Source organism: Anolis carolinensis, chromosome 4 (genome assembly GCF_035594765.1).
Source record: "Anolis carolinensis isolate JA03-04 chromosome 4, rAnoCar3.1.pri, whole genome shotgun sequence".
Classification (NCBI taxonomy): domain Eukaryota; kingdom Metazoa; phylum Chordata; class Lepidosauria; order Squamata; family Dactyloidae; genus Anolis; species Anolis carolinensis.
Window position 1 is genome coordinate 127,846,790 of NC_085844.1, and position 15,480 is coordinate 127,862,269.

At 41.0% G+C, this 15,480-nt stretch overlaps 1 protein-coding gene across 3 annotated transcripts in view; it reads right to left on the reverse strand.

Annotated features, from left to right (window-relative positions):
* astn1 (astrotactin 1) overlaps positions 1 to 15,480 on the reverse strand; it is a 302,993-nt gene that overhangs the window by 56,240 nt on the left and 231,273 nt on the right. For all 3 annotated transcript variants that reach the window (XM_008108949.2, XM_003219851.3, XM_062977759.1), the window contains exons 12-16: positions 15,177 to 15,343; positions 13,716 to 13,910; positions 8,726 to 8,853; positions 3,847 to 3,951; positions 2,816 to 3,004 (exon numbers count right to left, since the gene is read on the reverse strand). In XM_008108949.2, coding sequence (XP_008107156.2) covers positions 2,816 to 3,004; positions 3,847 to 3,951; positions 8,726 to 8,853; positions 13,716 to 13,910; positions 15,177 to 15,343 — 784 coding nt within the window. The remainder of the gene's footprint in view (positions 1 to 2,815; positions 3,005 to 3,846; positions 3,952 to 8,725; positions 8,854 to 13,715; positions 13,911 to 15,176; positions 15,344 to 15,480) is intronic.

The window sequence follows — 15,480 nt, forward strand, 5'->3', positions numbered from 1 at the left end:
CATTTTTTATCTTGACTGCCCCCTTTTGGATTTCCCCCTTTCCTCTTTTTATATATGTTCTTTAATAAACATTTTATTACTAGATCACTGGACTTTGGTGTGGTGCTGGGTGAAAGGAGGTCTCAGTCCTAGGGTGCAACAGCTTGTATGGTTTTTAATCGAAATCGGGATGTACTAACAGATGATAAGCTGCCAATAAAGGTCTGAGCAGATATCTTCAATACTACAGTTTTACTGGCAATGTTATACAAATCTAAAACATGAGCAACATCACAGTTAGGGGAGGAGAAACTGACAGTGACTCAGAGAGCAATGGAAAAAAGGATGTGTGGTGTGATAATAAGAGATAAAACGAGCAATAAAGAGCTGTGTCAAAGAATCAGGGTACATGGTGTAGTCAATGAAATCTATGAGGCAAAAAGAAGATGGCAGGGCATATATCATGAACGAAAGACAACCGATGGACATGTCAACTAACAAACTGGATACCAAGAGATCACAAGTGGCCCTTGGGCAGACCTCATATTTGATGGGACAAACCAATGGTTAAACTATTTGGCCAGAAATGGAAAAGAAAAGCACAGGATTGTATATTTTGGCCAATGGTAGATGTGCATGAAGCCCAAAGGAGTGGATTGATGACAAATTGGATAGGATAGAATATTAGATTCTTTCTGTATTTGATTTAATAGTGCTTCAAATGCTGTTATGAAGAAAAGTGGCGTCTAACTCCTTTAGATATCTCAAAAGATGCTGTTAATTTCCATTTACTTTTATCCTTGCTACTTGTCAATTATAAATTAGAGTTATACATCCCATGAAGTTTAAATCTATTTGCATTTTTCCCAACACTGCCATGAAGAATTCCAAACTGATATTATCAAATGCTTTGTCTGCATCCACGAATATTAGTTCAACCTTTTTCTCATTATGTTTCCAGTGCATTAATTGCTATTCTAATATCATCTTTAATTTGTCTTCCTGGGAGAAATCTATTCTGATATTTTTAAATCACTTCCATTAAAACTTCCTTCTTTTTGCTTATACAGTCATGTATATTTTGTAATCTGTATTTAAAAGTGAAATTCCATCTACCAATCTTCATCTGCTCACCCATAGAAAACCATGATAATCATATCTTAAAAACTAGACCTGATGTGCTCTATCTAATAGAGGCCCCTTCTACATAGCTGAATAAAATCTCACATTTTTGCTTTGAACTGGAATATATGGCAGTGTGGACTCAGATAACCCAGTTCAAAACAAATATTGTGGCATTTTCTGCCTTGATATTCTGGGTTATATGGCTGTGTGGAAGGACTCAGAGTTTTCTGAATCAGTGCACTAAATAACCCCTAAAAGCCAAAACACTAAGAATAATTTTTGGGGGGTGGGCGGGCTTTGTTATCAAATAGGTATATGCTTTAGTTACATTCTCTTTGGATAGGAGCCTCCGGTGGCCTAGGGGATAAAAGCCTTGTGACTTGAAGGTTGGGTTGCTGACCTGAAGGTTGCCAGGTTCGAATCCCACCAGGGGAGAGCGCAGATGAGCTCCCTCTATCAGCTCCAGCTCCATGCGGGGACATGAAAGAAGCCTTCCACAAGGATGGTAAAACATCAAAAACATCCGGGCGTCCACTGGGCAACGTCCTTGCAGACGGCCAATTCTCTCACTCCAGAAGCAACTCCAGTTGCTCCTGACACGGAAAAAAAAATTCTCTTTGGATTACTGTAATGTGCTGTAAATGAAGCTCCCTTTCATGAATTTTCAAAAACTTCAGCTGATCTAAAGACATGCAGCCAGATGGCTAAATGGAGGGGCTGCATGCATCACACTGTTCTCTTGTTGCAATAGCTCCACTGGCTGCCAGTTTGTTTCCGGGCACAATCCAAAGTGATGGACATTACCTATAAAGTCTTATATATGTCAGGTCCAGGCTAGAAGCTGCTTTGGGCTACATGGAAGAAGAGAAGGGTCTACGTGTGATTCAATTAACTACATTTTTAATGGTTCTATTTTTTCCCATTCAAGGGAAGGAGGAAGTGAAGGTGGCGTGACTCGAGATCATTTAAAAAAGGTATGAGAACTGACAACACCCAGCAAATAGAAATTGGCTGTGAGAGGACTAGTTCCCACTAAAGACATTTCCAATGTGTCGCCAAAGCAAGCCATCTATCTAAAAGAATCTGGATAAGAGAGGTTCCCCATCACACTGCTTTAGTTCCATGGCAGCTGTTCAGAAGTTCAAATAAGTTTTAGCAGTACTGAGTCTAGTAGGATTTTTAAAAATCTAAAATAGATTATGCTTCTCTTTATACATTTAGGATGGTACTTTGCCACAATATCATACCATTGCCTAATGTTCAATTTGTTAGCTACTATATACCCCTTAAATTCTAAGTTCCTAATTTATAAGGTAGCACAGAAAGTAAAAGCAACTTCAATTCAAGGTAGATGCTGAGAAAACCAAGGCCTCTATGCATATCTCCTGCGCAGTCCTCCTCTCTCTCCACTCTCCACATATTTTTGACCCAACATAGTTCAGTACTTTTTGCCCTTCAATAGTTTTCCATCGTTTCATGCCCTTTATGACCCATGAGAGCTCTTAAAACACAAACACTGCCATCAAAATTTATTATGCACTTTAAGCAACCTTTTGCAAATAATGAGATATGCATAATTTATTCCTTATGCAGAAATTCCTGGCAACAGAAGATTGTCGGCTCTATTCCATTGCATCCCTAGCGTTCCTTTGCCTTCCTCCACAGGTGTGTGTTGTGTTTTAAAGAAAACAACAACAGTGACTCTCCTTACCTTTGCTGATATCTTCATATTCCAGCCAGAGCTGCTTCTGGACCTGCTTGTTGGGATACCAGATAGAACAGGACTCCTCAAAACCATAGATGGCTTCTTGTATATAATGGTTGCCAAAGTGATCCAGCAGAGCCACAAAATCTCCTCGGGATGTGGCACCATCCAAAGAATGGAGGGCATTGCCAAAAGCTGCAGGGGGTACAGGGATAATGTGCAACAACTTAAGAGAATGAGAAAACTGTTAGAAAGACAAAGCATGAAGGAGGTAAGATTTTTTTACCAAGTCCTTATTCTCATTTTGGAATATGGAGACCAGTGGTAAAGCTCCCTTGAAGTATATTGTTTCCTCCACTATTTGTTTTATCTATGGACCCTTCCACACAGTTGTATAAAATCCACATTGAACTGAATTATATGGGAGTGTGGACTCACATTTTTCAGTTCAAAGCAGACATTGTGGATTACCTGCCTTGATATTCTGGGTTATATGGCTGTGTTGAAGAACTTCTATGATAGAACTTCATCCCAGAATCTTCATAATTTTGGGCACGTTAGCCAGATGTGGTTCCAGTCCCGTTTCTCCACTCTTAGTTCAACAGAGTTTATGGATGTTGTTATTGATTCTATGTAAGTGGATAATAGTACCAACTATGTATAATTTTCAAAGTATTTTCTCTCAGCTGTGCAGAAATTGATTTATATGCTTGAGGTTTCCCAGATTAACTCCCATTGTTTCCCTTTGATTTTAAATCCTAGGTCTGATTCCCATACTAATCTTAATTCATTTAATGTTTCAAATTTTTCTTTCTGAATTATCCATTATTATTTTTATACTTGTCCTTTAGTCTGATTGGTTTATCATTACAGATTGATTCAAATAACGCTAATGTTCTCAGTGGGCCTTGTTTGTTGAGAGTTAAGGGATGTTATCACCAGTCATTTCTCGAAAATCAAACCCATCCTTAAACCTCACTTACTGAGTCTGAGTTGAGAGCACAATCTATCACACCCCAGTGCTAGTCATAACTTACACTGGGAGGAAGTCAGCTGGTTGAGTCGGACATGGTACATGACAGAGCGCACCTTCCAGTGTTGCAGGAGGGGATATCCAGACACCTCACTGAAATTCACCATCCCTGCAAGAGAAATGGCAAGCAAACGGGTCTGCATCACTGGGGGAGGCAGGTAAAAGCAGCTAGTAAACACAGTTCATAACCCAACTTGATAACCAATTTGACCTCATAATGCAATTTGGTCTGTACATACTACCAGTGTCCTAATGGAGTTAGGGATCATAGGATCAAAGCATAGGGACGTTGTAATTAGCAAGGAAGCCTAGCTATTTGCCGGCTCTTCTTAAGCTTTCCTCATCCATATGAACTAAGCACCTATCCTCATAGTAGTGGGGGAGAGTGCTTTGCCAGCACACCCTATTGCAACACAAAACACAGTAATGGTAGCAGTAGTGTTGACTGTCAGATGAACTTAATACATTATTATGCTACACTTTACTATATGCATGTATGCATCCATACAAACACAGAGACACACATGTACACACAAATATTTCCCTCATTCATATTCATGTCTACAAAGACATGAAATGCCCCTTTTCCGTAAAGTTGCTAGGTTTTGAAAGAGGAACAAATGTTTATATACCCATTCATTCTGACAGAAACGTGTGAGTGGCAACATATTCGAATCTAAAGCTGGATCTCCATTTCCCTATATCCCCGGATCTGATCCCAGATTATCTGCTTATTCCACATTATCTGGCAGTGTGGACTCATATAATCAAGTTATAAGCAGATAATCTGGGATCAGATCCTGGGATATAGGACAGTGTGGATTCAGCCTGAGTTGTATGGGTTTCCAAGACAAAATACATGTTGTTCACAAAGGATATTTTTAATTAATGTTTTTATTGTAAACACAGTATAAAATCAAAATCAGTCACCGTTTCAAAATACATACAGAATGTTGTTCTCTTAATATTCTTAATATTGTCGATTCCACCTTTATCTCCCACTTGTCACTATTGATATTGCTCCCCTCCCAGGACATTTTTTAAACATCTAATTCCTTTATCACATGTGAAGCAGAAGCAGAAGGGGACTGTCCTCATATGGAAAACACACATATCATATCCCACTATTTGACACCCATACCATCTCTGTTCCAGTCTTCCTGAGTTAATTTCCTTCATCTCCTCTGAGATTGTGCATCCCTCTTGGACTTTACAAATCTTGTTTCTGAGCCAAGGAACACAACTGTGCCACAATGGTCAATTACTTTAATTCAATTTCCCATGTGATGATAGCCCAAATTGCTTTTAAGCTGCCGACTGGCCAATACTCTCAATTCAAGAAGCTGCCTAATTAAATGTGGCGGAAGACAGCAAGAAATGCACAGACAGGTGCAAGAGGAGGAAAAGAGATGAGTAAAGGCAACACAAGAGGTGCTTTTTTCCGAGCAAGGAAGAGAAGCACTAATTATACCAAAGTAAGGTCTATAGGTCAGCAACTCTTCGGTAATTAAAAACACAACTTGAAACGAGTTTGCTTATGCTCGTGCTGCCACTCCAGCCTAGTCTTCACTTATGAGATAACAAGCTTCCTTTCCTTCTCCTCTTCCCAGTGCTTTTTTCTGCTGCAAGTCCAATCCCAAAGGCACAACCCTGCAGTGTTAATTTCTCTTCTAATTACATTTTTAATGAACTCCCCCCCCCCACCATGCACAGCAGACTGAGCATTTTAGAATGTGCTCCCATGAGCAAATTGCAGCTTCCGCCTATGCCAAGGGGTGTGGACAGAAACGTTGAGGTGTTGCATAAATGCCAGCTGCAGGGGATGGATAAAGGATGCGACTGAGGATGAGAAATGCTGAGAACCTCTAGTCACAGTTAAAATGGGAAATGTCAGGAGTCCTGTGCTTGCACCATAAATCCCACCTGCAATTCAGTTGTTGTTGTTTATTCGCTCAGTCGCTTCTGATTCTTCATGACCTCATGGACCAGCCCATGCCATAGCTCCCTGTCGGCCATCACCACCCCCAGCTCCTTTAAGGTCAAGCCAGTCACTTCAAAGCTATCATCCATCCATCTTGCCCTTGGTCAGCCCCTCTTCCTTTTTCCTTCCATTTTCCCCAGCATCATTCTCTTCTCCAAGCTTTCCTGTCTTCTCATTACGTGGCCAAAGTGCTTCATCTTTGCCTCTACTATCCTTCCCTTCAGTGAGCAGCCGGGCATTATTTCCTGGAGTATGGACTGGTTGGATCTTCTTGCGGTCCAAGGCACTCTCAGAATTTTCTTCCAACACTACAGTTCTTCCTTCGCTTAGCCTTCCTTATGGTCTAGCTCTCGTATCCATAGGTTACTATGGGAAATTCAATTGCTTTCACTATGCGGACCTTTGTTGCCAGTGTGATGTCTCTACTCTTCACTATTTTATTGAGGTTGGTCATTGCTCTCCTCCCAAGAAGAAAATGTATTCTGATTTCCTGGCTCCAGTCTATGTCTGCAGGAATCTTCACACTTAGAAATATAAAGTCTGTCACTGCCTCCATGTTTTCCCTCTCTATTTGCCAGTTATCAATCAGTCTGGTTGCCATCATCTTGGTTTTCTTGATGTTTAATTGCAACCCATCTTTCTTCTTTCACCTTGGTTATAAGGCTCCTCAGCTCCTCCTTGCTTTCAGCCATCAGCATATCTGATGTCATCTGCATATCTGAGGTTGTTAATGTTTCTTCCAGCAATTTTAACTCCAGCCATGGATTCATCAAGCCCCGGATGTCACATGATGTATTCTGCATACAAGTTGAATAAGCAGGGTGAGAGTATACAGCCCTGCCATGCTCCTTTCCCAATCTTGAACCAGTCTGTTATTCCGTGGTCTGTTCTGACTGTTGCTACTTGGTCATTTTACAGATTGCTCAGGAGACAGACAGACCTTCAGGTGAGAAGGGCGGGATAGAAATGTCGGAAATAATAATAATAATTATCATTTGAATTTCTCTTAAAATGACATTGTGTTCATGCAACTGCTCATATGAATATATGTGTGTTGCTCTGCATTTCAAAGAGTAAAAGTTTCTGTTATTTACTGTTCATCTGTGTGGCATATCTTTTCTCTGGACTGGTCAAGTGTGAACTACGCATGATTTTCATTTCGTCACAAAATACAGATTTAAAAATCAGGCCGAGATTTTGGTGGCCATCATAGCTATGTTGGTAACAGTGACAGTAGCAGCAAGGCAACACCAACAGGAGTAAAATGGCCATGGATAATAACCATTGTGGTGTAGTGGTTTTAGTACTGCTGGTAAATTAACAACTCAAGGGTGGCCCAGTGATTTTCTCTCCCGACTGTAACAAATTTATGTTTATACACTTCCCTTACCAGTTCAGGAACATACCCCTTCAAAAAAAGGTACCATGCCATCGTAAGAGACCACAGCACCAGCATAAAGTACCAAGAAAATATTATCCATTTTTATTACTGTCAGGAAGATAATGGAATGACTAACAGTGTGATTGTACTAACAACACAGTATACAACTCCAACATCTGCACACACACCAGTTCCTTGCTGGTATCCTCCTCTTCACTACTAAACAGTAATTGTACCCCTCTCTCATGTTGGGGTGCTTGATCCACAACCACAAGGGGAGGTAAACCTCTTGAGGTCCATGATGGCACATGCTCCTGGACACTGGAGGGCCACACACACTGCCCCTCCCCATTTTACAAACTCATACAAACTTCAATGCTATCTAGGTCAAACTATTCATCCAAAGCAGGACTTTGTATGGAGGAAGCAAAGGATTTCTATGCTGTGAACTGGAGGCGCCTCTCCCAAGGAGTTGCAGTACTGCAGCATTTTGGGCTTCCCCTGCTTCCAGTAAATCAGAGAGGAGAATAGAGACTGGGGTTCCTTTCAATTACATTCAGTGCATTCAGCTCCCAAACACATTAAATTTACTATCTCATCTCAGAAGTGATTATGAGGAGGGGGGGGGGATTTCCTTACTCAGCACGTCAGCTCCCTTATGTGCATTCAGAGAAATGCCTGATCTACTTTTTTAGTGAATAAAAACAAGCTTTTATTTCCTGTAAGAAAAAAACAAACAAACTCTGATCATCAGCCAGAAGGATACAAAGTTCTGAAAGAAAGGATGGAACCACTTCCTTTCTCAGGCTTGCCTTCTGCGGTGATTCATATGCCACTGAAGTGTAATGAGATGTCCAGACAGAACATTGAATCTCTCCCCTTTTCTCTGTCAACTACTCATTGTATATTTCCCAAACTCAGACCTTCCCCAAATTCATCTAATTACACTATATAGCACAATTTTTATTCCTGGGTTATAAATGTAATTTCATAATTGGTTCCATCTTAAAAACGTGGAAAGGTTTATTAAAGAGCAAAAACCTTATTTTTTCCGGTGTATCCTGCAGCACATTTCACTATAGTTTTTCAGTGAATATCTCATAGAGTCTCAACCAATTCAGCATAGTTTGTGGCAGCCACAAAAACAAGGTTTCTGGTGTATGACAACTGCTTTCAAAGTATGTACTGCACAATCAAACAGGAAATAACTCTTTTAAACCAAGAACAGGGTTGTTTTTTCAAATTTTGTTACATAGTGTAGTCTTTTTTTATGAAGAAATTATCAAGGACAGGTGGAGAGTGCAGAATCAAAATTTATAGTGTTATTTCTAATGTTGTTCTTATCATTTCTAAAAATTGCTTGGATGATTTTTAACCCATCCTCAGCAATCATCTTCTAAATGGCAGAATATATAATCTTGGTATAGCTTTACAGGTTTCTCAGGCTATGTTTGAAAAACTGCACAGCTTTGAGAAGACACAAAAGACGAACAGGCAAGGACTCGGACTGGAATCACTTACCAGTTAGAAAATCTGGGTCAGGGGTTGGCTCAGAGAGTTCTTCTTGGCACTGGTTTTCTAGTGGAACAGTGGCCAGAACTAGCCCATCTGGTAGCTGCTGTTCCAACCCACGGGCAAAGTTATTCTGCCTGGAGAAAAAAGGAGTCAGAAAGAGAGAAAGAAAGAGAAAGGGGAAAGGAGGAGGAGGGAGAGGAGCAGAAGGGGTGGAAAGAGATTTTCAGCTTATATTAAATGGAAGAGATCAGTTCAACAGTCCCTGATAGTGAGGTACAGTTCTCTCTACAACAGGCATGGGCAAACTAAGGCCTATGGGCCGGATGCGGCCCCCTGGGTGCTTACCTCAGGCACTTCTCATTTTACCCATCCTCTTGGCTGAAGAACACAGAAGCCTGACATGTTCTTATGCTGAAAGGATGGGGGAGGAAGGCACATAGCAGCTGAGAGCCCTCTGGAGTGCTCTCAGCCACTGTGTCTCACCCTCCTCCCAGCATAAGTACAGTGTGAGCGGCCACTTCCTTATGCCAGGAGCATGGCTCAAGGAAGGCACACAGCAGCTAAGAGCCCCCTGGAGCATTCTCATCCATTGCCTGTCTTGCTCTCCTCCTGGCATAGCCAGGAGGACAGCCCGAGGATTGGGGGAGGAGGATAAGGGAAATCACCGTATTTCCCATCTTCCTCCTAGCATAAGGATGGGGCAAGTAGCCCTGTCCTTATGCTGGGACAGGGAGGACAACCTGAGGATAACCTGGGTCCTGCCCTGCCCCCTCCTTACCCTGCCTTCTCCTGGGCTTCTCCCACTCCCGGGCCCCCTTTCTCCTGGCTCGGCCCTCCCGGCCGAGCCTGCAGCCCCAAGGCAAAAAAGTTTGCCCATGCCTGCTCTACATGATACAGACAACATGATTCAGTGTCAAAACCATTATGCAAGGCTTGGAGGTCCAAGGCAGCCAAAAACACCAGGACCTATAATTCATTTTATCTCCTCTCCATTTCAGTGCTTAGTTATATGAATTTGGCTGGAGGAAACAGGATAGAGACGTTTAGATTCAGAGATTAGTTATGGCAGGGGGGTTAAGAGAACTGCTTCTTCAAATATAAATTGAACCCGCTATACCTTTTGTTCTTTTTCCAAATTTCTAGCATTGTAGTAGGTAATGTTGAAAAACATGCAGACCTAGCACTGTTATATTTGGGGGGTGTTGTGAAGTTTTTGGGCTGTATGGCTGTGTTCTAGCAGTATTTTCTCCTGACGTTTGTCTGAATCTGTGGCTGGCATCTTCAGAGGATTATTCCTTTTTTCCAGTCACATCAGGAGAAAATGCTGCTAGAACAGGGCCATACAACCCGGAAACCACACAACACCACAGTGATTCCAGCCATGAAAGCCTTCAACAATACTGTTGTTATGTTTGCTATTTTCAGTGCCCTATGTAAAATTTGCTCAATTTTTCCTTTGCATCCCCAAACATTTCTAAATGTTTTAAGTAACTGCGATGCTACTAATTTGAGGACTGAAGGAAAATTTGTTGGAATACTGAATTCTTATTTGGGCAGGGAGGACACACCACCCTTATCTCTTCTCTGTAGGTACACTTACAGACTCTGTCTTTAGTTTTCACACAGTTAATATAATATTCTGCAATAGCAAGAATCTTTAATTCAATGGCAATTTTGGCACCTGTAGAGTCCTTTCTGTATCATATCACTAGCTAAATCAAAACTCTAATTTCTTTTCCTTGAACCTCCTCAAGCACTAGTCAGAAAGCACTCAGTTTCATCTAGAAATAACCTAAATCCTCAACAAAAAAAACCCAGACAGAAAGACAGCTGCATTCAGCAACCAAAAATTTGACACAAGTTCTGTTTCATAGCATTGCACAGTTGGAGAGGAAACGATCTTCAAGGATCATTTGTTCTAACTTCATGAAATCTTACACTTCTGCCTCCCCACTATTCTATCTTCAATCACCGTTGACATAAGCTCATTGGGGCACCCCTTTAAGCACACATAAGAGACAGGGAAGGAGACAGAATCTATTTCAAGGGCAAGATGCTCTACTCTTCAATAAACCATCTACTCTCATATGGATATACATGAATTCCAAGATCAGTGCCTGAGGCCTTTTTTTCTGGTATCTCTTTCTTCGGAGGTTAGGTAGATGCTTCCTAGGAAATCTTTTTTAAAAAAATAATTTTTATTTAAGATTTTAATCACATTATTTAAAACTGATTTCATCTGGTGCACTTTAAAAGGCATCAGTGATATGCTTGATTATTGATGTTAACAATTAGATAAAACTATATCATGCATACATTTATAATTCTTGTGACTGCACCTTATCCTTTTATACATGCTATTTAATTGACTTCCTGTTGGCACTCCAGAATAACTAAAGATCCTTAACTATATACTTTGTTTTATCTGACATTTTCCATCTAAATTGTTAACTTTTCTGACTCAAGCAGAAATATAAAAAAGGGGTTTATTTTAATTGTCGAAACCTGTTAAGGCACAATCCTTTTATATTTCTTCAAATACAGTATCCAACAAGCTCAGTTATCCGACTTCCGCTTATCTGACACTCCGTATTATTCGATGCACCGGCTGCGTCTTGCCTCTTCCGGTGGAGGCCTAGTGCTTGGAGAGGCCTGCTGTGTGTTGCTGAAAACAGCTGTTTTTCTAGGCAGCAACTCGCAGCGGGCCTCTCCAAGCCAGGTGCTTGCCAGGAGAGAAGAGCCTCATCCCTCCCGGCAAGCATCCAGCGCTTGTAGATGCCCGCTGTGCGGTTCCTAGGCAGCAACGCATGGCGGGCGTCTCCAAGCCAGGTGCCTGCCAGGAGGGAAGAGCCTTGTCCCTCCTGGCAAGCACCCTCCTAGAAGGCCTGCTGCATGCTGCTGCCTAATAAAATAGCTGTTTTTCTAGGCAGCAACACACAGTGGGCCTCTCCAAGCGCTGGGTACTTGCTGGGACAGAAAAGTCTGTGCCGGCTGCAACTCGTCCCTCCTGGCAAGCACCCGGCTTGGACAGGCCCGCTGCACGTTGCTGCCAGGAAAAACATCTGTTTCTCAGCAACACACAGCTTTTCCTTAATCGCTCCTTATTAGCCAACATTTTCGCTTATCCAGCATTCTGGCAACCCATTTATGTTAGATAAGCAAGATTGTATCTGATTGTTCTGGAAGTTCTCTATAGATTTGTCTTTCAATATACAAGAGTTTATCCACTGAATCCATTTTAGTAACCAATAACTCCCTGAAGGAATCTTTTCTAATTTTCAATTTTTGACATAAATAATATGAGCTGCTGTTACTGCATTTTTGAAAAAAAAACCTGCCTTTTTTCTATATTTCCATCAGCTAAACCCAGTAGAAATACCTCTGGTTTAAGTGGTAAGTTTTTTTTTAAATACAGTTTGCAGTACTTCTTTAACTACAACACAGAAGGCTTTAGGTTTTTTTGCAGGTACACCACGTATGGTACAATATGCCTTTCTGCTGCTTGCATTTCCAGCACTTACTATCACAAATTTTGTGATTTTTTGCCAGTTTTGATGGGGTGATATACCATCTAAACATCATTTTGTAAAAGTGTTCAATAATCTCGTTTGCTTGACTGAATTTTAAGCATCCACATTTTCCCTCAAATTGCTAAATTTATGTTGTTACCAATATCTTGGGCCCATTTTATTAAGCATTCTTTTATTTGTTCTTCTTCTGTTTCATGTTTTAATAATGTTTGGTATGTCCTCCCAATATACTTCCTTTTTCCTAATCTTAGTATTGGTCCTAACTCTGATGGTGGATTTTCAAAATTGTGTTCTTTTAAGTCATTCCTGTATTTCTTAGTTAACTGTCTATCTGCGAACCACCCTATTTGGATATCTTCTTCCCTCAGTTCTTCCAGTTTTAAGTTTGGGAATATAATTTTCAAATTTTATAATATTGGGAAAAAACTGCTTCCTCTGAAAACAGTCCCCTTTCAAAGCCACTTTTATCAAAATAAAGTAAAATTCTACCAACATGTTCTCATTCTTTTCCTGTCTCCAGCAGCACTCTCAGAGGCTTGGGCCCAATATGTGTTTCTGGAACTGATTCAAGCATCCCAAAAGTTCTCTACATTTCCTTCCTTTCCATTGGATGTTTTCCCACAAGACACTAAGCTGTAGCAAGCAGAGAAGAGCCTGAGTAGAGAATAGGGGGCCCTTCCAGACAGGTCCAAAAGCAGAACTTGTCTCGGTTTTACCTGAGACAACCAAATGACACCTCAGGTAAAACCAAATTACTCTGGAGCAAAGTGGGATTTCCCAGTTTGCTCCAGATTATTCAAACACCTAGAAAGCTCCGGATCTTAAGCTAAGGTCCGGATCTTTCCAGGTGTGGGCCCTGTGGGAACTGTCTCACAGGATTGCTTCCGCAATGGCTATCAATCCTCACAGCCATCACAGTCCTTTGGAGCAGGAGGGTGCCCACCTTCTCCCCCCAGCCCCCCAATTTCCTCTTCAAAACTTACCTGTGGGGCCTGCTGACAGAAGAGTACTCCTGATGCATGAAAATGATGCATCAGGAGGCAGTTCCTCTCAGGTTTTGGGCCTGTCTGGAAGGGCCTTAAGGCTCAAGTGCTCATTTTCCCTTCTGTTTTTCTGCCAAATTTAAAGTTTTGTTTTAATAAATTCCTAGCTTGCAATTATGAATGAAATCTAGTTAATTCCCCATGACTCCTGGTTTGTATATTTAATAGTCTTCCTGGCTCTGCAAAAGCGGACTGGCCCCAAGACTACTATCTTTGTTCTTTCTCCCTAAGCACATTGCACTAAACCATGTTTTATTATGTGTGCACTGTGTCATTTCAGACTGAATTCCTTGGGATACTTGTAGATTGTTGTCCATTTAGGTTATGTTGTAAAAATATAACAGCACGGTGTAATAAACAGCTACCAAGAACAGGCCTAGAAAGCAAGAGAATAGAAAAGTATTGATCTGATATCACAATCACCTGAATGTGCCTTTCAGCACCTGCCCAGGTGCCACCTCACGGGTTTGATTGTTGTAACCATAGAACATCTCTCCAAAGAGAGTTTGGTTCATGGGCAGCTCTCGGCTCTCTTCACAGTCACCACCGTCTGGGCAGGATTCTGAAATTAAATGGCATGACCGTCCATCTACACCCAGTTTGTAATCCTCAATGCATCTGCAAGAAAAAAAATTAAAGCTTATTCAAGCCCTGTTAGAGGACTTATAGAGAGAAAGTGCCCAACTGGAAGGAAATGTCTGTATTTTTAAAAGTTGGGAAAGAGAAAGAATGTGAATGTACATACATACATATTTATTATTACGGTCAATAAGCAGCACAGAATGCAAATGTAGTTTATTTCTTAATACATAGTCAATAAAAAAGACAGAAAACTTCTTTGGTAAATGAAGCTAGGATTAACACTGCAGGTCTGTTTTTCAGATTTCAGTCTTTTTTACTGATCTTTCTATTGATGAATTCCTGCTAAAGATTCTGGGGCATGCTTTAAGGAAGCCTTCTCCAAACCCAGGCCCCTTCTACACTGTCATATATAATTCAGATTATCTGCTTTGAATTGGATTATATGGAAGTGGACTCACATAATCCAGTTCAAAGCAAATAAAGTGGATTATTGGATTTAATAATCTGGAGTATTTGTCTGTGTATAAGGAGCCTCAGATATGCTGGACTGCAACTCTCAAAGGCTGGATCTCCAAACTTCTCCAAACTCAGCCCCCTTCTACACTGTCACATAATATCCAGATTATCTGCTTTGAACCGGATTACATGGCAGCAAAGACTCATATAATCCAGTTCAAAAAAGATAATGTGGATTGTTTGCTTTGATAATCTGGATTACATGGCATTATAGATCCAGCCAAAGTTTTCCCCAGCCAGTTCAGCCAGCATTTCTGCTGGTTATGGGGGAATGCAGGCTGTAGCCCAACACACTGCACACATTTCACCCAGAAGTATGCTATCAGTTTGCACAAAGACTAACTTAGAAACTGGCAAATACACAGTGATTCGATTTTAGAAATTCTCTTGGGCAAATTGAAAGATGAAACAGCATGCAGGAAAGGGGAAATCTACAAAAGAGCATAGGAAAGGTGCATCTCTCAGAGAACAGGCATTCTGTCAAGAAAATCCCAACATCCAGTCCTCTTTCCTCACATCAAGGTGCATAAGCAATGAATACAGAAACACTATATATACTATCATGGTTTGATCAATTAAACTAATGAGGAAGGCCAGCAGTAACTAAAGAGAAGTGCTAGAAAGGAACTCTGAAGTAGCACCAGAATAGCTATGAGGCATTTAGTCTATGCATGCTAATACGGGGGTAAAGATATAAACACAACCAAACCAATAAGTAGTCAAAAACTTAACAAAAGCTGTTTCCTTTTTTAGAAGGCATTGCACAAAAATGTTTGCAAAACTTACCCACAGAACATGAGGATATTGTATAAAGTAAGGTCTTCTGGCAAAGGCACCATCTGCTGAAGACAGAGCTGTTCACAGCCACCATTGAATCCATCTGAACAATCCACACCAATGTGGCGATCATAGCAGCCAGTGCCATCTTTCATTGGGCTGAGACCAGGAGGACACTAGCGGGACAGAAAGCACAACACAACAAGCCAGTTTAGAGAATATCAATGTGAAAAATTGCAGCGCCTATGCTTGCTGGCTCACCCTAACTGCTTCCACACTGGATGTCAAAAAACAAAACACTACCGTATTTCCC